The sequence below is a fragment of the Anguilla rostrata genome, chromosome 11 (genome assembly GCF_018555375.3).
Source record: "Anguilla rostrata isolate EN2019 chromosome 11, ASM1855537v3, whole genome shotgun sequence".
NCBI classification, from domain to species: domain Eukaryota; kingdom Metazoa; phylum Chordata; class Actinopteri; order Anguilliformes; family Anguillidae; genus Anguilla; species Anguilla rostrata.
In genome coordinates this window covers 18742442-18766420 of record NC_057943.1, presented here as the reverse complement: position 1 = coordinate 18766420, position 23979 = coordinate 18742442, and the positions used below count along the sequence as shown (strand labels likewise).

At 39.9% G+C, this 23979-nt stretch overlaps 1 protein-coding gene across 4 annotated transcripts in view; it reads left to right on the top strand.

The window, feature by feature from the left end:
- Positions 1 to 23979, top strand: part of LOC135234189 (cadherin-4-like) — a 546833-nt gene that overhangs the window by 237393 nt on the left and 285461 nt on the right. For 3 of the 4 annotated variants that reach the window (XM_064298517.1, XM_064298519.1, XM_064298520.1), the window contains one exon: positions 12153 to 12264. Coding sequence is in view for 1 of the 4 variants with exons in the window: in XM_064298516.1 (XP_064154586.1) it covers positions 10052 to 10120; positions 12153 to 12264 (181 nt within the window). In the remaining 3 variants the exon portion in view is untranslated. Of the gene's footprint in view, positions 1 to 9598; positions 10121 to 12152; positions 12265 to 23979 lie in introns of those variants that run through there. The other variant, XM_064298516.1, reaches the window with a different exon arrangement.

The following is a 23979-nucleotide window of genomic DNA, read 5'->3' as shown; positions in this document are numbered from 1 at the left end:
TTGGTGGAAGGAAAATAATTTGCTTTGCAAAACAGCAGACACAGAACTGTTTAGCTGCATTAAACTAGAGAGATTAGAATGCTAAGACAAAATGAAAGGCAACGCAGAGTAAAATGGATACTGTAAATATTGGTCTTTGTTATAAGGCTGTTCCCTTCCTTGGAATTGCTTTTGCTTAAATATGGTTGCAAGGAAATCCATATAATTCAATTTAAGTTTAATTTAACATGCCATGTCCTCAATTCAAAGGTCAGACCTCTTACATAAACTGTGTGCATATTCTAAGAGCTCATTTTCTAGGCTGTAGACCAAATGTTTTTATTGATTTCTTTATTTCCTTACTCACTATAACTTGAGGGGATTTTGAATTAGCAGTCAATGTTCACTTGTGCTATTGCAACATCGTTCATATATGAATTTAATTGTGAATGATTCCCAGCCTGTTAAGTATGTATTACATAATTCTTTTAATCCTGTTGCTGTGTCATTACTGGAAAAGTAATCACTTCAATACCCCATTCCAAAGTTTGGGACAGACTTTCTGAAGCCCCCCCCCCCAAATGAATTCCTAGCTACACAGTGTGTGGTATGACTTCATTGAATTACAAATTATGTGTGAAATTCCCTGGCAGTGATGCTCACAGTCCAAGAAGCAGCAAAGAGGTTAATTAAGTGAAGTGGATTCAAGCGTAACAATTCAAATGAAAAACTGACAGTCATGTTAATCAATCAAAGCCATACGCTGCCCTTTCCACTATAAGAAATCATTGTATGTGGGAGCTATATTCAAAAGGTCAAAGAGAGAGAATCTGTGGTTTCAATTATCTAATACTGTGAGAAATTCATTTGTTAAGATTAAATAATTACTTACTTTATGTCTAATTGTCATGCACAGGATAAATGATAGCAGATGCCTTTTGTTTGCATTAAAAAGGCAACCTCAAATTATGACTGATATACAAACATGGTATATTTCATACTGCTGATATTATGGCATTCCAGTATATCCATATCTATGTATATGCAAACAGTTATCTACGTTACAACATAAAATGCCAGAATGTCCTGTTTTTATCCAAGGGTGAAATTGGTTTTTCATAATTTGATTGTATCTTGTGCTTGAAAATGTTGTTTATCATCTCAGAAAGGCAATTTTTACAGTCTATTTGATCATTTCGCATTTGATGGTGTGTGGTTCCTTGGTAGAAACAACAGTAACTTATAATGTGGCTTGTTGATACAGCTGGAAGACAATGTGACTGCAGGGTCTTTTTGTTGATATATCAGTACATCACACATTCACTCTATCTGTCCCATCACCGTCGGGTATAGAGAGAATTTTTGCTCTGGGAAATATGTTCAAACCAGAGATGCCTTCATTTATGACATGAGCATTTCTAGCTTCATTTTTAATTTAGCAGAAAAGGGCTTTCAGCTCAACAATTAAGCCAAATTAACACTCATGAGAGCATATTATTCCTTAGTGAATCACTGGTGAACTTCAGCAGGGATATCATTGTCCTTGTGTCTGTTCACCATTGCTTCCATGTCATTAATATCAGGGACATGGCACCTAAGGTCAATTTGGGACAACGGCAGCACTACCACTATTCACACCCCAAGGTTGCCTTGGGAGTGCATCTCAGCGCTGGGTCCCGTGTGCTGTATTGGCATAGGGGAGAGAGTTATGTCATACTTTACACCGGTGGGATGTCACATTACACAAGAGAGTAATGTCATGCCTCACACGAGACAACATGAGAGTGTGCTTTACTACTAACCTGGTTATAGGAAACCTATGCTTCAGTTTCCTATTCAGTTTAACAGCAGAGAAAGAAGCACCACTAGCATCTGGGAATCTGCCCGAGTGTACTGTACCCTTAAACCGAAGATAACGAATTTCTGCTTCAGTGTGATATATGACTGAAATAGGGATGGGGAACCTGCACTCTACTGAAAATCAATAGACAAAGGAACAAGGTACAGGTATTTTAAGTAAACCTTTCACATCACTATAACAGAAAGAAAGATATACCACTGCACCCAAGCCCTAAAAAAACAGATACACTGTACTTGTTCCATGGAGACTACAAGTATAAATAGCTTTAATCAACAAAATAAAATGAGGTGTTGTGAGGCATAAAATGTGAAAATGTGTATTTGTCACAGCTTTTGTTATTATCTTAAATGTAGAAGTCTGAAAACTTAGTCCTGTAGAGCCACAGCATATGCAGCATCTTTCTCAGCACTTAAGTGGTCAAATTAAGCCGGTAGTTTCACAGTTGGTCCAGATTATCAAACTTTTTTTCATGCATTCAACTAAACTGAGTAGACACAGGCCTTGTAAAGTTACTACCTTAGGCACTGACACCTTTCACAGTGAGGTCATCTCATGTGTCTTACAGTTGCTCACTTATGCCATCAATATTAGACCATTTATTTATGTATGTATTTGGGGGAAAATAATATTTTTCTTAGAACTGTTTCTATTCCAAAAAGCTCAAATTGTACGAAAAGTTACTCTCATATTAGTCCTAAAGGCATGATACCCAAACTAGATGTTGTCTTTCAATTGTCAAAGCAGCCATTTTTATGTTATTAATTTAGTTTCGTTTAGGAACAGAAAATTGGGGTACTGAAATTATTTACGTTCTAGCAAATCAGCATGGCTACAACCTTTTGAGGGTAAAATCTTGTCCCATGTGATCAGAGAATAACATCCTGGGCAAAGGTAATCCATAGGTTAGCTGTTTCAATTGAATTCACCATAGACATGTTCTTGAGTATGGTGCCTTGTGGGCTTTGTTTTGGATTGCTTAGCTCTGTGTGTGTGTGTGGGAGGGGGGTAATAAAGTTTTCACAGGCATAATTATGAGTTTAGTAGGCCTTTTACCCCATCAATGTCCTGTTTATATTCTATATACAACATATCAATCAATCAATCAATCAAACTTTATTTATATAGCACAAGTCATACATCAAATGCAACTCCAAGTGCTGAACATAAAAAGTGGAAATAAGAGTAAGTTAAAAATAACATGAGTTTAAATAAAAAAAACATGAAAATGAATAAATAAAATATAGTATAATAAAACTAATAATAAAATAAGAAATAACAGTAAAAGTGCAAGTCAAAATCAACACACACTAAATAAAACCCAGGCTAAAAAGTTATGTTTTAAGTTTTATTTTAAAGATATCCACACTCTCTGCCACCCTCAGGTCCTCCGGCAAGCTGTTCCACAGGCTGAGGCCATATTGGCTCAAATCAGCCTCGCCGTGGGTCTTAGACCGGACCCTTGGAACAACCAAGAGACAACTACCAGAGGACCTGAGGGGTCAAGTGGGTACATATCTTAAAACCATGTCAGATATGTAGTCAGGAGTGAGACCATTTAGTGATTTGCAGACCAATAAAATAATTTTAAAATCAATTCTAAAACTAACAGGTAGCCAGTGCAGCGATTTTAAAACAGGTGTAATGTGTGCTCTCCTTCTGGTCCTGGTCAACGCATGAGCAGCTGCATATTGAATTTCAAGGCTCCGGTTTAGCAACAGTTCAACAGATCAGGGCAGAACACAATTTTTTTACTGTGTAATTCAGTTTGGTAACATCAGTTAGTAATGTTTCTGCCTGCGGAGTCTATACAATGAAACTCATAACTCTACCTCCTTGAAATGGGAACAGGGGCTCATTTGGTCATATTGGTTTAAGGCCATGCTAAATTATTAAAACAATCTATTTCAAGTATCCAGATGGTCTTTTTATTAGACAAATGCTAAATCTTTGAATGGAACAATTTACTTGTAACGGGCAGCATAGCATTGTGGTAAAGAACAAGTAAACTCCTCAACTCTGAAAGAAAAAGTCATAACTTTTTTTTTTACTTTTTATATTTCTTATTTATGTGAACTGTGTAGAAACACAGAAATAAAAATGTACCCATTTGAGTTCAATTATTAATGTCATTCATCTCATTGGTATCCCATACTGGGGGCAATGCATGCTGGCAGGGATAGATGTCTGGCAGAGACACTGAATGGTACAGGCAGATCATGGCCTGCCAGCATGGCAATATGTTTCATCTATGGCAGGGAAAAGGCCATGCTCCTTCTCTTGGAGAGCCTATCTGCATTCTCAGCTCAACCCAGATAGATCCCAGGTCAACACGTGTAGATTATGTGTAGATAAAAACCCAGACCAGCAGTGATCAACACTGGTTCATTCAATAGCTGGATGTTCTTGCAGCTACAGCATATCCAATCCGCTCTGGAGCCAATGAGCACTGTCACAGGTAACACACTCAGCACACAGCTACATGAAAGTGCACATGTGTGATTGAGAATTCATTACAATATGAAACAGAATGTGAAATGCACAACAGACACGTGATTATAGATGTGGCCAGCCGGCACTGGGAAATGGGACTGATGTCGGCCTTAAGCAGACAGGAGAGAAGGTAGTGGTGGTTAATTTGCTTTGAAAGTTTAGCTTTTTTTTGGTTTTTGAAAATGTGAAATGGACTCTTTTTTTATTTAAGTTTACTGATGGAAAGCCTGTGACAATTTTGGCAGTCATGTCTTTTTTGTAAGGTTGCAAGCATGTAGTGCTGTAACCATATTGTTCTTTCTTTCTTTCCAATGAAAACATCTGTAGCTCAGTCTTTAAGTCTAAGTCGAATCTCTGCTGTTTGCAGATATTGTTGTCCTCTTGTCCTATCATGACATTTGATGCACACTACAACAATTTGCAGCTGAGTGCAATGCAGTGAGGATCATCATCTTCAAGTCTGTGGCCATGATCCTTTCCTGGAAAAAGATGGCTTGTCCCCTTCAAGTGAGGGGGGAGCAACAGCCCTAGGTGGAGGAATTCAATTATCACACATGGCACATACGTAGAATTGTCTGGGGACCTGGAGAAGCGACAGCCTTTATCAAACCAACACTTTTAGTTTGCTTAGACTGTGGTGACAGCTGTTTACATTTTAATGACCAACAATCAGCGACGACATGGCCGGACTTGTGACAATAATAACATTGTCTTTCTGAATTAGCACCTACAGGAGACGCATTAGGACGTCTCGTCTGAGAGTCACTCCAATTGCACTGGAGTAGTAAGGACCAGACATCTTTGGCCAGTGTAAAGCAGCAGCTATCTGCTTGAACGCACCAAAATACAACTCCACTTCGGTATCCCAGAAACGAGGAACTAATGCAATGTCTTTGCTCACATTGAATGTGATAGTAGATGGAACTGAGGAAGGGAACACCAAGACTTTTGAATCGGAGGCTCAGTCACACCAGAACAAACCATTTGTGACCAACTCAAGCTGACACATTCTAATGGCTGTGCATGCTTCCAGCCTGCATAATTCCAACTGAAACTCCATCTCAGCTTTGCAAGCTTGCGCCTTTCCCTGAGTCTCAAACTGAAGATGGGCCAACCGCATCTTTAAATGGACCTCCATTCTAAAATCCATTTGGGAGGATCCGGGAGAGAGTGGATTGTATCATGACAACGTAAGGGGCAGCTTCGCCTCAGCCTGCTCTTTGGAAGCAGCATGCCTCTCTGCCACTCAATTTTCCTACATTTATCAAACTGTTCCAAAGAGAGATTACTTACAAACCCTTCTAAGTCAAACAACGCCATGTCATTAGAGCACAAAACGACCACTTACCCTAGAACCTCTTAAAAAACAAACATACCAACTGGACTCAAAATTCAAATTCCCAATTAATGTTACATACTTGCAATGTCGAGGGGAATGAGGGGAGTAACACAGAAACTGAAAAGGAGGTACAACAAGCAATTACACCAAAACACAGTAAAGATTGAAGGATGTGTTATTTAATTTAAACAACTTTAGGAAGCAAAATGTTTTTGGGATAGCAAAGGCCAAAACAACAAACGAAAACCCACTCTGCCTAAAACAGAAAGATATCTAGACTAGCTCTAGTTTATATAAACACAGTCTACCCTCCCTAGCTCACCAAAAAACAGGAGAAAAAGACAGACTGAAATAAATAGGCAGCACACCCCTACATAGCCACCTTATATTAACAAACACAGTTTATCAACAAAACGAAAAAGAACATTTAGAAATAAACAAGAAATATCACTAGGAGAACTAAGCTTATACCTGAAGATCACAGCAAAAGATCTAGCTGAGCAGAACAAGAATGTCTAAACGCAGCACAAGTCATGGTATCACCTGTGCATGTAAGCAGATCACTGAGCACACAGCTCTAAAATCATGATAACACCTATACAAGAAAGAGAGAGAGCGCACTCATACAGCTCATACACAGGGCCATAACACAAACTAATTATCATTCACACATACTTAAAGGTTTTTGGTTAGAAAATAATATCAAAAGGAAGATGGACAATGGCTACAAGCCAGCTCAATAAAATAGCACTAAAGAGGTGCTCAACAGCCAGGTTTTGGGTAAGCTTTGGGCCTAATTAACATTAGGATAGGATCAGAATTAATGCTGTGGGCAATGGGTTAGGTTTGCTGAACTACTGAGAGACCAATGTTACAATTTGCTTGTACACACTTATTAGCCAATCAGAATCAAGCATTTATCCAAGCTATAGTATAAATTGAATCTTCTTGTGTGGGTTTACCCATATAATACTATTTGGAATGTATCTTGATAGTAGTGGCTCACAATGGTGAGATGGTCCACTTCTTAAATTTCTGTTCTAAGCACTAATCTTCCTCTGAATGTTCATGTGGGAAATCAAAAACAGTAACTTTAAGGTCAGTGTTGATTTCTTCCCATAGTTTTTTTATTTTGTGGTTTCCAAAGAAATGGCCATGAAGCTGTCAATCTCTCAACAGATACTGAGTACCTCCTGTGCCAGAATTTGCTAAGGCACAGGATGGAAATGGGACACAATTGCTATCTAGTAGACAGAACAAATGTGGTATTATCTGACATTTCTAAAGCCCTTGCATGGGGTTTCCACCATACACCCCCCCCCTTCCTTACACACACACACACACCCTTCCTTTGTCAACCAGGCTGAACATAAGGCTGAAGGGAATTATATAATTCCAGAGAGTCTCAATGTGTTCCATAAATGGCATTCTTTTTCCATTGTATTTGTATTAATGTGTTTAGAAATGCATCAGGTGTCAGAAGAAATCACAAAGAATATCTTTAAACGACACTGGATAATGAAATGGCTGGTATTATGAGAAGCTCAATGAATAATTCTGAAAGTATCTATTAAGAAATCAGATCAATATTTGTTGTCTCCAGAAGTCTATCTGTCTGCAGTTACAAGTTTGCATATGTAAAATATCAATCAATCAATCAATTTCCCCTTCCCACATTGCAAGCACTGCCAAACAAAGATGATTCCAATCTCACAGATGCATTTCTGAGAGAGAGAGAGAGAGAGAGAGAGAGAGCAAGAAATTACAATTATCAAGCCACAATGTCTTACTGCCGGACTCCAAACAGCCTTTTATCTACTGTTTTAATTCTACTATGCTGCTGCCAGGATTCCACTATATCAATCAATCATCAATCAATAAGTAAATAAAGCAATAGTAATATATTGCTAGTCTTTGATTCTATTCACTGGCTCCCTATTAAATACAAAGCAGACTTCAAAATTCATCTCCTTACCCATAAAGCATTAAACGGGCTATCTCTGTCATACTGAAGGGAGCCTATTATTCTACATCATCCTGTCAGACCCGTTTGGTCCTAAGCAGCTGGCTACCTGGTCTTGCCTACAATTTCAAAAGTTAACAATAGGTAGCTGTGATTTTGCCTAAAAGGCCCTTAAAATGTAATAATTTGCCTTTCCATGTCTTATAATCAAAGACACTATATTCAAAAAAATCTAATAAAAGAATGAAAAGGTTACTTTATTTAATTTGTTTGATTAATAACCCCTCCTCCCAATGTGCACTTTGATTTTCGATAGGCTGTGGTAGCTTAACCACTCCTGTTTTTGCATCATCTGTCCTGTGAGGGCACTGAAATAAGAGGCAATCATGAATAACTTCTTATTGCACGAGGACCTGTATGAGCATGCTTTATTTCATTCCTCTTATCTTGAACAATCATTATCAATATGCCTGTGGGTGCTTTTTTCTGCTATTTAACCATTGACATTAAGATTTTTATTGGTTTGTAGGTGGAATTGACCCTTTCTTTCCTCATAATTAGCCAGGTCCTTTATTTTTTATTGAGTGCAAACTATAGCTTGCTATATGTTTTGCAGTTAAATCAGGACACTTCTTGTTCATTAAATTCGGTAAATTATGCACCCCCTGCCATCCAGGTAAATGGTTCTTGCTTGTCCCTACCACTGAGCTTCTCCACCCTAGTGCCCCAGTGGTGGAATTAATGTCCTATTCCTCTACGAACCAGTCCCTCATTGCCCATCTTCCGCTGCGGTCTTGAAGACTCATCTCTTTAGACTATACCTGGACTAACTAACTATTGCCACTCTGCAAGTCACTCCCAATCTGGGATCATTTTTATCACTTAAATCCCCCTCTTTCATGATGCACATGTACCTCCTGTGCCACTTTCATGTACCTCCATCCACCACTTATTTGTACTTTATATCATTATCTTGTTTTAGTTTGTCATGCCTCCTAGTTTGACTTAGCATAGGTTAGGGCAGAGTAATGTTTACTGTGTGAACTGGACTTAATGTGTTCATGGCTATGAATAACTGTTACAAGAGTATTGCACCTTATCGGACCTGTGTTTTGTAGTTGTTCCAATGACCTGTGCACTTATTGTACGTCGCTTTGGATTAAAGCGTCTACAAAATAAATGTACTGTAATTAAGAAGAAGCGCATAGGCATATTTTACATTTTTAATCCTAACGATTAACCACATTGTAGTTAACGTGCTGCCTCAGTGTTGTTGTTGTAGCCTATACAATAATTATATATAGCCTATAGCCTACATATAATAATACATTTAACACGTGCCCTTTCCCCTTTCTACTGAGAAATGTTCAAGGAGGTCATGAATTACACAGATACAAACAGATCTCCACACCCATAAAAAGCACCCATACCAATGGTGCGTAAATTGTGATCTGCGGAGAAACTTGGTTCAAGGTTGCAAAAAAGAAAAAGAAAAAAAAAAACATACTGCACTGGTAGGTAAAAGGAAACAGCGCTGAACAAACTGGCATTGACGCACTGTTTTATTCCTTTTGATGGGATTAACCCATTGCCTTACTCGTCAGATATGGAAATTGAGCCACCAATCAGATACGAAATGTCACGGTTATTAAACCGGAAACCCAACCATTTCTCAGCGGCCAGCTATTTTTGTGTTGACATTTCACGTCTTCATGTAGTCTCAGCAATTCAGAAGCGCGAAGTAGGCCTACACATTGATGACAATTAGGCAGTGGGATGTTATCGTTATCCATCAAACACTTTCGTGAATAAATGGTCTCATGTAAATATGTAAGGTTCCTCGGTCACATAAGCTATAGGCCTACATTTCAACGTGCATTCCTTGGCTGTACAACAGAGGCAAACAATGCAAATACACATGCCCACCTAACTCAAGATAATGGATTATGCATGCGCAAAATTGACTACTACTGTGCACAACTACTGGAACTCCGTGTTAAGAACATCTTTAAATTATGATGCAGTGTGAAATGTATAGCATACTAATTACTGTGTAGGCCTAGATAAAGTGTACTGGAGCACTTTCAGTCCTCAATGGCGTTTACGAAAATCATTAGAACGATAGCTAAAAGAAGCCGATTGCTCGGTTGAACTTACATTTTACTGTGTGTCTTTAAGTGGGATTCTCCCACACTGTACAGTAGGAGGGGTTGTAGTGACGCTGGTTAGCTCTTTGGTGCTGCGCTGAACAGCGCTTTTCACCTGCAGCTGAGAGCGAGAGGGCTCGGGACGGTCTTTACTATATACTGAAGAGCTTAACACTGCAAACGAATCGCCAAAGGAGCACCCGAGAAGAAACAAGGGGGAAATAAAAATAGTCGAAGAACACTCGCAGAACCTCATTTACAACTGCCTCTGCATGCTGACAACAATGAAAACTGGCTACGTTATCTTAGTGATGAGCGCCGTACTACTGGGCACATCTTGGGTGAGCCGTACATTTTAACACTATAGAAGTAGCTAGCTGCCGTAATGTTGTACTAACAGCGGTTTGTATGCACCTAATGGTGCAGTGACACTAAATTATAGCGTTCGTCCGCAACTTAATCAGTACAGGGAGTCTTTTGAGTGGTGTATTTTTCAACATAGAAGTCTGCCGTCTTTCGAATCTTAACGCCAGTCGTTTTTGTCTTACTTATTATAGGACCATACTTAGAATATATTTTTAGTTGTACAGAACGCTCAAAACACTGCGGTTTAGGTTATTTTCAGACAAAAACACACGTGGGTACGAATTACTGTTTATCGTTTGATCTTTTCATATACTGCCTGAATTGCAGTTGTCTGCTTGCGGCAGCGCACTTCAGACAGTGCAGATAATGCAGGCAAAATCGATGTCTTCTGTTTCTCGTTGAGTGTTTAATCAAACCGTCGGTTTGATAAAATATTTAAATATAAAATTTTATGCTTGGAGAAAATTAAATAGTACCGTTCGAAGTTGCACATGGAATTAATGCACGTTATTTTATTATTATTATTATTATTATTATTATTATTATTATTATTATTATTATTATTATTATTGTTATTATTATTATTATTATTATTTAATGCACTTTTACGTTGGACAAAGCTATAGCGCGGTTTATATCCGTTTTTAAGGATGGGTAAACTAGACTTGCTACATAAAAGGATAAATTGACATGTTGCTTTTGGACGTAGGCTACTCCGTGCAGGTCATTAACTTTCAACTTGTGTAGCAGATAGAAGTGAAGTGGGCTATGGAAGAAACATGTTGAGCTTAGTTTCCCTAATCTTCGATGGTCTGACCAAACACATAATATATATATTTTCTGCTTGACCCACCGACTCATGACTCCGGTTTAATTGGTAGAAATTCCCCACGTCTTCTAAATATTTAACTTCGTACATATAAAGTTTAAATCATTGGAGCTATCCGAAGCGGTTTTAGATGGGATGTACGTTGCCTGCTTGGTTACAGTGGGGCTGTTTAGGACTTGCATTAAGTGAATATCACATCTGACAACATCAGCATTGTGCGCATCTTGTACTGTAATTACAGAAGAAAATTGCCTTGAATTAGAATTTTCATGCAGGCCCATATTTCACCTATTCATGCAAATTTTCAGCATGAGTAGGCAGACCACTGGGTATCATTATCTTAATAAAAACCCTTTATCTACTTATACTGATCCCACGCAGCCTACTAAAAACACACACACGCGCGCGCACACACACACACACACACAGGTGTGCATACACACATAAACCTGTGTGATTTGGCAGCGTTGGAAACATATAACTGACTGCAAACATGAAATAAGGATGCCTTCGGCACAGAGCAGGCAGTATTTCTTGTGTCTTGGCAAGTCGGGGACATCATTTCTCACAAAACAGATAGGGCTCTTCATTAGAGTTAGTCTAGTCTCCTGTGGTTTGAATGCCAAGATTCTAACGAATAAAACTCTCTTTGCGCCTTTCTCTCATTTTTGTTCAAATAGCACCGTTCCACTCTCCGGTGCACTGATCGGCACTACCTTTGAAAACAGCCATTTGACTTAAAACAGTGTGATCAGTAGGTCTTTCAGAGCATTTTCTCCTAACTATCTGAACTGCAGCTGACATTAGTGGTTCGTGCACCTGAATTTACACAATGAAAGCAAAATCAAGTTTTATCTCCCACACGCTGCTTACCGTAACCCACCATTGTAAAACGGATCTGCTGCTGATTTTTGGAACTGTATGCCTGAGAATAATAATTTTCAAAAATTGCATGAGTTTACACATCGATAGCAAAGTGTTTTCATTGCCTCACTGCTTTACTATACTAGGATTATTTTTTTATCCCACATTTTGATGAGATAGGGAAACGCTTCTCCAAACTGTGCTGTTTCTGCCAGACTGAGGACTGTTCTGTACAGCTGCAGTCCACTCTGAACCAAAGTGAATTCTGTTGAGCTCACGTTTAAAGATGTTTTACGATGCATTCTTTTTCATAGGGGAATTATGGAGCTGTACCACCTAAACCGCCCTGCAGACCTGGATTTTCAGAAAGTTTTTACACAGTATTTGTTTCAAGGGATATACTGCAAGGTCAGAGCATTCTAAAAGGTAAGTTTGATTTTTTTTTTTTTTTTTCAAACAAACCCACTGGGTTTTATATTGAGAGAATTATGGTTAATACGTGTTTTAGCCTCTTCCTGAAGGCATGAAAAAGAAATCTTGCTTTTAGTCTGTGTTCCATAGGGCCAGTGCACTCTCAGTGACAAAATGTGGCTTTTCAGGAGAGGTTAAATATTCTTTTAGTTAAAGGCATAGGTCTGAGGGTTTCACATGGTGATTTTCCTCCCATGGATGGGATTTAGATGCGCTGCCTTCTGATCATCATGCGCGTGTGCACCGCAAACACACACACGCAGAGACACACACACACGCACGCGGGTACACACAATGGCAGTCTTAGTTGTGGAAATTAGTGTCCATTGAGATCCAGCCATGAGAAATCGAGCATTTGTCGTCCAGTGTGGATGTCTGATGCCAGTTTCAGATGAGGTTGGAATAGACATGTGCGCCGGTCCTTCTGTTCCAGCAGTGTGGGGACAGAGCAGCCCTGCAGTGTGTACGCAGCGCATTTGTTAATGGGTGCAGGTTCCGAGTGTCTCTCTCTTTTGCCCCTGGACGCTCCTTAAAGTATGGCTCAAACAAGTGAAACTCTGTCCTTCGGGTGTTTTTATCCCTTCATCTCACCAACTTTGTTTTACTTTAGAAAAAGAAAAGCAATCATTTTTCAAGGATTGAGAATGTTTTGTAGGTCAAAAAAGCTATATTTACTTGTTTTAGTGCAGCAATGGTCAAATGATACCTCCATATTTTCACCTAATTCTACTGGAATGAATGACGGGAGAATTTACTGGACTTTGCTAAGGTGGGAGACCATGCCAGATGGAGGCAGACCTTCTATATGGTAGCTTCAGAGAGATACACAGTGCTTTTTGATGGAAAAATCAAGCTGTTGTGAGAGGATCAAAAGATGTCCTTGATATGGACAGATCATTTTCACATTTACCGTGCTATATGTGTGATCAAATGTTCCGAACTGAACGTTGAATGTTTTGTGGCGGCAAGGTTCTGGGTTAACATCTTTGTAACCAATGTTATTTGTATTGACTCGTTGCTGTATTTTCAGTACAGTTTCTTTTTCTTTATTATATTAACTATGAATATGAAAGTTTGCCTGCAGTTGTATAAGCTTTTCCTTTAAGAATTTGTATTTGTTTATTGCAAATACATACTTCCATGAAATAATAATAATAATAATAATAATAATAATAATAATAATAATAATAAGAAGAAGAAGAAGAAAAAGGAGAAGACGATTGTAGTAACACTGTAGCAACATTATTTCCTGAACATTTTTTTCCTTAATATTTTATTATATTTTATTGTATTGTGTGGTGGTAAAATAAGTTACAATTATTCTGTGAGCCAACTTTTCAGAATCAGCCAATAGTGGAAGAAATGAAATCGACATCCCCCTACTAATTTAGCTTCAGGCCTGCCAATATAGGCTAATTGGAATTTACTATTGATCCGTATTGTTTTCCCCTGCAGAAAGTCTCAGTTGCTGCTAACTCACTGTAGCTCTGTTTTTTTTCTATTTCTTTTCAGTACAGTGCATTTATTTTCATCTGTGTCCAATTGTAATATGATTTATTTACTGTGCTAAATTCAATATATTTTAGATAAGACAACCAATATAAACCCTAATCAACCACCTTCCCATTTTAATCAATCTTTTTCTGGGAAAATAGTGCAAGAGCTCTGGTGATAGTTTGTGACTAGGGCATTGGTTGTATTATTTATATAAATGCTTGACGCTGGCTTTGAATCAAAAAAAAGTGCTGATCATGATAATGTTTAAAACAGATTGATAAGAAATACTAGTGTTGCTGTATAATGGACCATTGTAACTCCTCGATGACAAAAAGAGTGCCCAATAAAAAGGCCATGCTGGTTTTATAACAACCTACTGTGAATTAGGAATATGCATTTTTTTGTTTACTGCAGAGCACAAAGCGTGGACTCTTAGTTAGTTCTGATAGCAGATCAGGTAGGAAAAGTGTTTATGGAATATAGTCATCTTCCTATTCTGTATTCGAAAGGATACTTTCCTTGTTTTAAATAACTTTCATTTGCAAAAAAAATGATCTGGTATGCTGGTAAGATGCACGTAATGTTTAGGCAGTGTGGTTGTATGATGCAATGCTTTGTCTTTGTGCATTGCTCTCCTCTCTGCTGCTTTAGCCCTTGCTCTTGGCGCCAGATAAAGCCTCTGTGGCTGAAATGCTCAGATGGACTTTAACAGAAGTGATGTGCAGGAGTCTGCTGCCTCTATTCATGACATGCCTTACTACTGGGCAGCTGGTGGGTGATCTCAGCTGGTAGCGGCAACTGGGGGCCCCTGTGGCATGTGTCTTGGGGAAGCAGGTGGGGGGAGAGTGACCCCATACGGGTCAGCCTGGGATCGAAAAGGAAGTGAGGCCTGACAGAAGCATTAATTTTAGGGGCAAAGATGAGGGCTGTAAGACTCGGGAACAAAGCAGGGACCGGCAAGCACTGCTTATGTCAAGCACGCGTGTGGCAGTGACGCTATCAGCCCAGCAGGTGGTGTCGACACGATCACAAACCGTCAGGAAGACGCGCAGTGTCTCTCTGGTTAAAAGGGTTCATTCTCTTCTCAATTCTAGAATTCCTCGAACAGTTCTTCTGGGAGGGCTTACCTACAAATGTTTAAGTAAAGAGAAGGCAATGAATGTGAATCTACACATTCGCTCTGATTATATTTTTTAAAGGCTGTATTTTCCTACATTGTTCTGTTTGGACTAAATCCCTTTTTCCAAATGAACAAAATGTCCAGCTCTTACAAATTCCTTAAAGGCCTTTATATATCATGGGGAATTATGTTTTACTTATTTGATGTTTACTGCTTGAGTCAGATCCTGTTTTTTTTTTTTTCCCTTTTTGACGCATCCTCCAATAGTATAACCCACATCCATTAAACCAAGCCGGCAGCTTTGTTATCGTACAGATCTGCAACACTGAGGATGCTGGCTGGAGAGAAGGCCCACGTGATTTATGCATCCAGCATGGGTGATTTATTGTTTGCAAAGAACATTGAGGAAGGGAAAATCTCCGGGAAAGACTCCGATAATGACGTTGTTTAACCTAGAACAGTCATCTAGGAAAATAATGGGTCGGACAGAGCAGGGCTTGAAATATTAGGACGCGCTGGAGTCCTGCAGCCACGGAGCTGAGGGGAGAGCGCTGAGCTGTGCAGACAGAATGGGGGAGCCGCCACTGAGCGCCGCTGTCACGGTAGGCCGGGACCTCTGAACTTTCCCTTGTACGGATTTAATTACCAGTGTCTTGAGACGACTGCTTCGTTTTTCCCTACTACTATCTGCAGAGCCCTCAAACAATGCTGCTGGTGAGACAACGGAGCTGGCATTCTGCCACAGTCTAAATGTCATTCTGATAATGCACAGCCACGTTTCACCTGTTCTAATTCTGACTCGATTGGAGATAAAGACTGCATCTCCGTGGCCATTGTAAATACATCGGGCTTGCGATTGCGTGGTACACACATTAATTGTCTGAATGGATGCGCACTCTCCTTTCATGTTGCAGAGATACTGCTGGCCATGGAGATAGCCTAGCCGAGCAGCGTGCATTGCATCCTGTAGTCTAATGTGTCAGCACTCCTCCTGCCAGGTGGGCACAGGGCATTCCTGCCTTCACTGCCGAGTCAACTTCACTCATTTTTGTTGTGCGGAAAATATAAACGCATGCGCATGGACAGAAAGAAATTGCGTGGAAAAAAGCAACTGAAATGGCATAATTGCAGCATGCATTATTTTTCTGAAATGTTTTGCAGCCTATGTCTCAGCCGAAGGGTAGTATTTGGAAACAGAAGTCGAGGCTCTGCGTTTTTTCATTCATTGATTGCTGGAACGTGAAATTGTGCTTGTGCCACGTTCTCCCATGCTAAGCATGTGAAAAAGTAACCTATTCATTGCTGGCAGTCATTAAGGCTTCCATTCAGTCACACCTCAATGTGCTCTTTGTCTTTAAGTTTGAGGAAAAATAAGCTTTTGTTCCATTTTTAGTTGCTTGCACAGCATCATGAGCGTTGTAACGTCTGACATAAATGAAAAATGCTGGGTAAGAATGAAGTGTGTTTACTCGAGTTCATTACTAATGCAACAAAAAATAACTCTCATGTCCTTTATGAAATGTGTCATGCACCTGCTCAGATGTGCATGCACAGTAAAGGCATATCAGGTTTGGGCTCAATTCCATTTCACATCACTTCAGAAAATGATTGGAAATTAAATTAATGAAATTAAAAAATGGAATTTACCCCGGCTGTGATGTGTACTTGCCATAAATGTGCATCTGAGAAATGACAATCTATGACTCATTTCATAAAGCATATTGAATCTCAGTTTTAAACCGGAGGTCCTGTATAAGGGAAAAGTGCACTGGGGATGGATGGAACAAAAACCTTAGCCAGAATGTAGTGAACGTTATGAGATGGATGAGCCCATCCTGAGGCACCTCCACCACTGTTTGGAGGATTTATTTGTGCTGCTGGTGTGACAGCCACTGCCTCATCTCTGCCACATGCTCTCCTGTAGCTGCCACTGCGTCGCCCTGACTGGGGAAGATGGTGTGTACAAAACAATACATATTATAGGAATGCCTGTTCCCCGAGGAGGCGACCTGGAGCTTCTCAGAATGACAAAGAGTGCAGCGGACTGCTGTCGCATGGACAGGGCTCGTCCAGCGGCCACCCCGCCCGCTCCTGCCGAACCGTACGTATTCCCGGGAAAACAAGCTGTCTGTGACCCTGATCCCAGGACGGCGCTCTGCATTTCCCGCCTGCGAGCCTCGCCATTCCCACGGGATGCTGTGGGCCTGGGAAGGGGTGGGGGGCGTGACTTACTGTGTGCTTCTGCAGGGAGTGGGCCTTGGATTGGCCTGGACTTACTTAGGCTACATCGTTTCATTCCTGCGATGGGATCCAGAAGATGTAGCTCCTTGTATTATTCTGATAACGGTTATAAAATGTGATACCTTCAATCATGCGATTGATCGGATGATTGCAGGTAACCTGCAAACACAAACGCACAAAAGAATGTCTGTGATTGCATGCCTTGCATGCACATATTCACACATACATTCATTCATTAATATGCATGTGGATGGCCATGAATACTTGTGCAATCACATCCATGTCACTCCATTCAGGGGTTGAAGTAACTGCTCATTACTGTAATGGTAGTAATATTACAACATACAATCAGTGAAGGGAGTTAATGGTCAGAGTGGCTCTAATAGGCTGTAGGGTCATAATGTGGGGTTTGGTGATTCTTTCATGTAGAGCACCCTGCCAGGGGTAAGACTTGCTTCAGAAAGCTTCATCACCTCAAAACCATTCGCAGCAATAGGGAATTCTGGCGACTGCACATTGTAGGTTAAACCATCAGGCTGAACTGTTAGCTCAAACAGGCACTTCGGAAAATGAGGATAAGGGTTTTGTTGAGCTTGGAACAAACTGAATTGTACTGCAGTTTCTCCAGGATAATAGGCCTTAAATTCCCTGTCAGTACATATTCAGAAAATCTTAGTGACACGTTTCTCTTTACGGTCCAGAGGAGTACAGGCCTTTTGCCTGAGGTCCTTTCCTCAAGACAGAGCGGTGCAAAGCAGCACAAGACTGGCCGGGCCCCAAGCCCTGCACAAAAACCCAGATTCAGGCTTACTACAGTGATAGCTTTCTTTAATGTAGCATAACAAATTTGAATCTTAGAATCTTGGCTGTGATGACAAGTGATGCCATTTGTATGAACAGTGACATATTAATGCATTAATGCTTTTTTATATCATTTGACTATTCAAAACTATGTAAAGGACTGAAATTGCTTTTGAAAGCATATTAACACATATTGATATTATACAAAACAAGGCTTTGATGTTGCACTTAAAAATGTTTTAAACTTATCTCAAATGAGATATTTCAATGCTATGACCGAATCCTGTCAAGTCATTTCTCTCACAATGTAGTGCTGTCATTTTAATCTTTGGTTGCTAAAATTGATTGGGGGAAAGAGATGTCATATGACATTAAGTCAAGTTTCATCACAAACTGCATTGGGATTAGATTTAATCGAGGACAAAGCCATAAACATTGACCTCCACTGACCAACATGCTGAGAAAGGATTATTCTTATATGTTAATGCATGCCTTGTACGGTGTCGCTAAAGGACAATGTGAGCAAGGGGAACAGTGATACAGGTTGCCCCGAGCTCTAAAAAAACAAAACAAAACACAAAAAAAACATATTTTATTGAAGCTTACGCTGTGTGTATCCCAGTGGATTTCCCCCCCTTTACTTTTCAAATAGAATAAACTTGTTTTGATATCTTGTTTTCATACCTTGAACTGTGACCCTTTTGTGGGTTTGAAGCAGTTCTGAAGTTTCAATGATTTCTGTATTACAATGTGGTGGGGGTGGTAGTTTTTCTGGAGTCATGACCCATTTGCCGCCTCAGTCTACAAAGAAAAAAGAGAATGCTCTCTCTCTCTCCCTCTGTGTTTCTCTCCCTCTCTGTCTCTTCCTACATTCTGATTGGCTGTGTCTGCACTGCTCTGTAGCCTGGGGAAGGGGGACTGGTTGAGTCACTTGGAGCTGAGTGTACTGGAAACATTTCCTGCCTCAGATACTAGACCTGGACAAATTCCAGTCAGAGCTCGAGTCTCAGTTATCCCGCTCATCCGCAACACCACTGCAAACATGCCCAAGGCTGGGGGGAATGATGCATTTATCACCAGACGCATCAGTGAGTCCACCAACCAAACACCCTGTGCTCTTCCGCCCCACAACATTTGTTTTCCCAAAATGGATAACTTATACTTCCCAAATTTCATACATTGTACCATCCTCCTTGCAATCAGTGTGGTCCACCCCAGTTTCTGTTTGTTCACACTGTTTTTCAAGAGCTTTTGAAAACAAATTGACTAGGTGGTTTGAGATGCTGTTCTCCTGTGCTAGGGTATGTGGCAAGGTAGGGCTGTCAATTATTATTTTTTTAAACAAAAAAATGTATTTGAATATTGCATTCTGAAAAATAAAGAGATTTTATTATATACAAAAATGTTGCAACTAACATTATTATTTAATTGCCATAAAATATATTGGATCCTTTTAGTCACTTCCTGTTATGTGCGTTATGCCCACCGGGGGGTGGAAGAAGGGCACAAAGGCAAAGGAAGGTAACATTCCACTAAAATATTTTATGTAAATCGTTAATGGTTGGTGAAAAAACAAGCAAGATTGGTTAACCCTTATCTACTAAAGGCAAATTGACTGACACTATACAGTAATTTTTAACAGCGACTTGGATAAAGTGAAAAGCTATACTCTAGCATTATTACATAAAAACAGTCTAGGTCATGTGTCGACAGTCTAGATAATGTATTTTAACCAAACAATTAAACCCTTATTTTATTCTGACCACAACTTTCTAATTCAGTAAGAATGACCTGGGGAACAAAATAGGCTACATTGTGATGAAAACGTTACGAAAAATGGTGATGTTTTCGTGTGGCCGCCTGAAAAACAGCTTTTTAAAAAATAGATTATTTACCGAACACACAAGACAATCCACTTGACTTGAGGTGAGTGCTTCACATTTTTTTATTTATTTACAATGGTCCCTGCTGAAGAAAAAATATGCTCCTCTTGAGCAGGGCTGGAATGCGGAGGTATTTCCGTGCTAGCTGTGGAATGGCTTTTCATCACACAAAGATGATTTGGTTAACTGGTCATGGCATTCTCCATACATCACCATCTCCTGCTGCAGAGCATAAATCAGCAATGGTATTTTTTAAAATTTAAAACCTTATTGGCTTAATGGCAGTACTAGAAGAAAGGGTCATTTGGTAACATATTGAAACACGGTATGTTAGATTTACAGCACTTACGTATGATTTAAAAAAAATGCATATTCATATTAATTTAAACAATATATTTTTAAGGAATATTCTAATCTTTAATCTAAATTTGACTATCCTATAGCAGGGTAGCAGCAATTTGGCCCATGCTACACCAGAGCTACAGATTCGGGATTTGCACCTGAATTATGTCCTCGGTCATTAGAAAGGCATTTTCTGAAAGAAGGAGTAGCAGGTGGAAGCCATTATTTTTTAATGAGATTTTCAACATCTTCTCCCCTGGCCCCAGGAGATGGTGATATTTCCTGCTGATTGAGTTACTCAGCAGTGTTTGTGAACTGAGTGTCCTTGTCATCTGTTAGGTACATTAAATGCTGGTGTCTGTGGGCAAGAAGCAGCCTTATTGGGTCCTGTAGGAATTGTGTTACACTCCATCTGAAAATATAAACCATTTTTAAATAGTCTACATAAAATTTGTTTCCTGGCTGAGATGACCTCCTATTTTAAGAACGCTCAAATACATTGCACCTCTATCCCCCCTACCGTGCCCATTCCTTGTGAACTTTTAGCTAATGAGGAGGACTAAAGATGTCCTGTTCCCTGTAGTCGGGTGCAAGGCAAACTTCCAATTTTCTCAGCTCAGCTTCCACATTGAGTCAGGCTAGATACCGGTAAAACCGTAGGAGTACTGTGCCTGATTGTGTCGCCATTGTCACCCTCTTAAGTCCTGCCTGTTTTTTCTCCCCTGGAATAGTTGTTCCTAAGGCGCTTGCCTTTCTCCAAGCTGTTATTGTATTTCCAAACCCAGGATGGGGATTATGGTGGCAGGTTTCTGATAAGATGAATCTTTTTTTTTTCTATTTTTCTGAGAATCATACTGACCCTCTCTTCCTTCCAGCCTTTTCTTAAAAACCCTTTCAGCAGGAGACATGGCACCCAGTGCCGATACAGTGAAGTGACCGAATATTACTGCACCTCCCCCCCCCACACACACTCTCCCCACACCTCATCTGTTGAGAAGTCAAAATAATCTCTCTTGTCAGGTTAAGCACTGTTGGGGAAGACAAAACAGTGCTGAATTTCAAATGATATCTGATGGTTTTTGTGCACATTTTTGGATTATATGAAAGGCTGAGCTCTCCGTGAAGTGAGGGATGTGATTGTGGGCAGAAAAATTGGGGTGATGGGGAGTAATGCCCCCCCCCCCTCTTGGATGTGCATTAGTTAACTTTCTTGTGGGTCTTGCAGCCATCAGTTCAATCTGGATATCTGCATACGTCAAACATGTGATTCAGACTTGGCCTCCCCTGCAGATTCGGCCATGGGAACACAGGCAAGCCTCTGCTCATCTCCAGGCCCAAGGGGAAGAAAGGCGTGAGGACGTGTCCTTATCTTGAAAATGAGATAAAATTTCTGCTGTTAAAATTTCTCTGCTCTTACTCTCTGGGAGCAACACAAAATAATGGATATGAAAATAAAACTACAAAATAAGGATAGAAATCGTTGTGCTTTCCAAACATATGATGAAACTAACTTGAGCAACAGTATGGGGCCAGCATATTTCTCTATTGTGAAAATACAACTATCAGTTGTTCATTATTGATGGTAGTGCTGTGTATGTCACTGTGTTTCTGATTGTGTTTCTGTGCGTGCGTGCGTGTACATGCGTGAACGCATGCCTGTGTGCACATGCGTGCTCATGCGCCGAGTGGAGGAACATAACATATCGCGCCAGGCAAAGTGTGAAAGTGAAAAGTTAATCCCTGAAGGTGCGCTGAAATTCAACCTTCAAAGAGAGATTACGGTATCATTATCAGACCTGGAAGTTGGGAGGCAGCGCTGGATCACTTGGGATCATTAATGGTGGAGCGGAGCAGTTTCTACCCATGCCTTTAAGGTGGGCCCTGCTGCTGCTGCAGGTGCTAAACCCTTTTTCTCGGCTCTGCTTTGCAATTCTTTTTTCCGAGCCCAGAGAGATTATCTTATCACACCTTGAAGCTGTTAGGACAGCGCCTCTTTCCCGCTTTTTCTTCTCCAAAGAAAGCCACTGCTGCCTCTGCGGAACTTTTCCCCTTCTTTGTTGAAAAGGCCTGGAAATTGAGTGTTCGTGTGAATAAATAAAGTTGAGTGGAACCTGCAGCGCTTTTTTAAAAATGTCCTTTTTAATGAGAGTGGGGATTTTTAAAAATCCTGGGTGATTCTGAAGGGCACAGTGCACACAGAGCTGTGCAGTCATGGTTCTTGACTGTGACAGGTCACCATGGATCAGAATTCCCTGTCGTCACTCTGTTAAGGGAATGTGTGCCAATCAGTATTTGCGCAAACCTGTAGTAATTTCACTGAACTGCCGTCAAACTCTGTTATTATATGTTTTTCTAACAGCACAGCACAGCCCAGCATATGCTATATATTGGAGTAAAATTGTTCCAGAGGCAATGTGAGAATTTGTCCTCCTTATTTTGGAAGCTAAGGTGAAGACTTGTTAATGCATAGCTGAATATGTTTTGGTTTTACAGAGAATGGATTTTATAACACATATGAAGTGCTGGTTATATTTTATATGTGGAATGCAACAAAAGCAATGGGAAGTATGGGAATCCTGTTATTTGGAGCAGTTTGTTTCATTTCCCACAATGCCATGCTGTTTCCATCTTTGTGCAGGTTCTTTGACACTCTTTGCAGAAATTGAAATATGCCTGCCTACCATCCCACCTATAGCTTGGCCAGTTCCCAACCAGCTGCTTTCCTCTCTGCTCCATTAGATCCACATTTTTGCCTTTGCAACATTTTAATTACCGTTTAATTGATTTAGTTAAAAACAAAATTGCTGTGAGACAAGCCAGGAAAGTGAAGAGTCAGCTGTGCACCACTGAGGGTTCCTCCTCAAGGAACGGATGATAAACAGAGGGGTCTTCAGTCTGCATCTCCCCACCTTTCTCCTCATATTACTTTAATCAATGGGACCATTAAAACTGCATGAAGCCTATTGGAAATGTTTTTCCGATTGTAATGAGAGGATTTTTTAATTATCAAGTTCAGGAATGGGGCAAGAAGTAGCCTCTCGCATCAGTAAATGTGGATGCTGCTCAGCTGATTATTATAATAATTTGATAAAATAGCTGAATCTATATACTGCTAGGTTTGGAGGGTGTTTGACCTTTGTCTGCAAGATCTGTCACCATTCTATTTTTTTTCCCTAAAGCTCTACGAAGGATCATTATTGTTAATCAAAGGAACTTTTGCATTTGAATTTTTTAATCATCTACCAGAAGCTTGTGATCTTGAGAACTCAAGCAGGACAAATCCGAAAGCATTATGGCTTCATATGCTATTCCCTTTGCTGAATACTGGGAGACCTTCATCTTTGTTAAGACAGGATAAAACACAAATCCTCAGAAGACAAAAGTTCTTAACCTAATTACAGATTGTGTCCAGAACTAAGATGAGTGTTTTAACCATTATAATTCCTAAATCCTGTGAAGACTCTAATTGAGAGAAACTGGGACTAGAAACATGGGAATGAAGGACATACCAATGTATGTTGGAACATCCGATGCAATTAGTCATCAAACTAAAGGCAACTAATTCTGTGATACTAATTCATGAAGCAAAATAAATATTCAGTCCTTACTGCCCTGTCAAAGAAAAAAGCTCAAGATTTTATTCAGCAGGAAATCGGCCAATGTCATTCATCCTGTGAGGACAGTAAAAGTGAGTACTGCATACTGTAAATGCATGATCAAAGTTAATCAGCACGTAATCACCAACTTTCTCTCACCTAACTAAAACTTTCAAAATGTATTTAATGC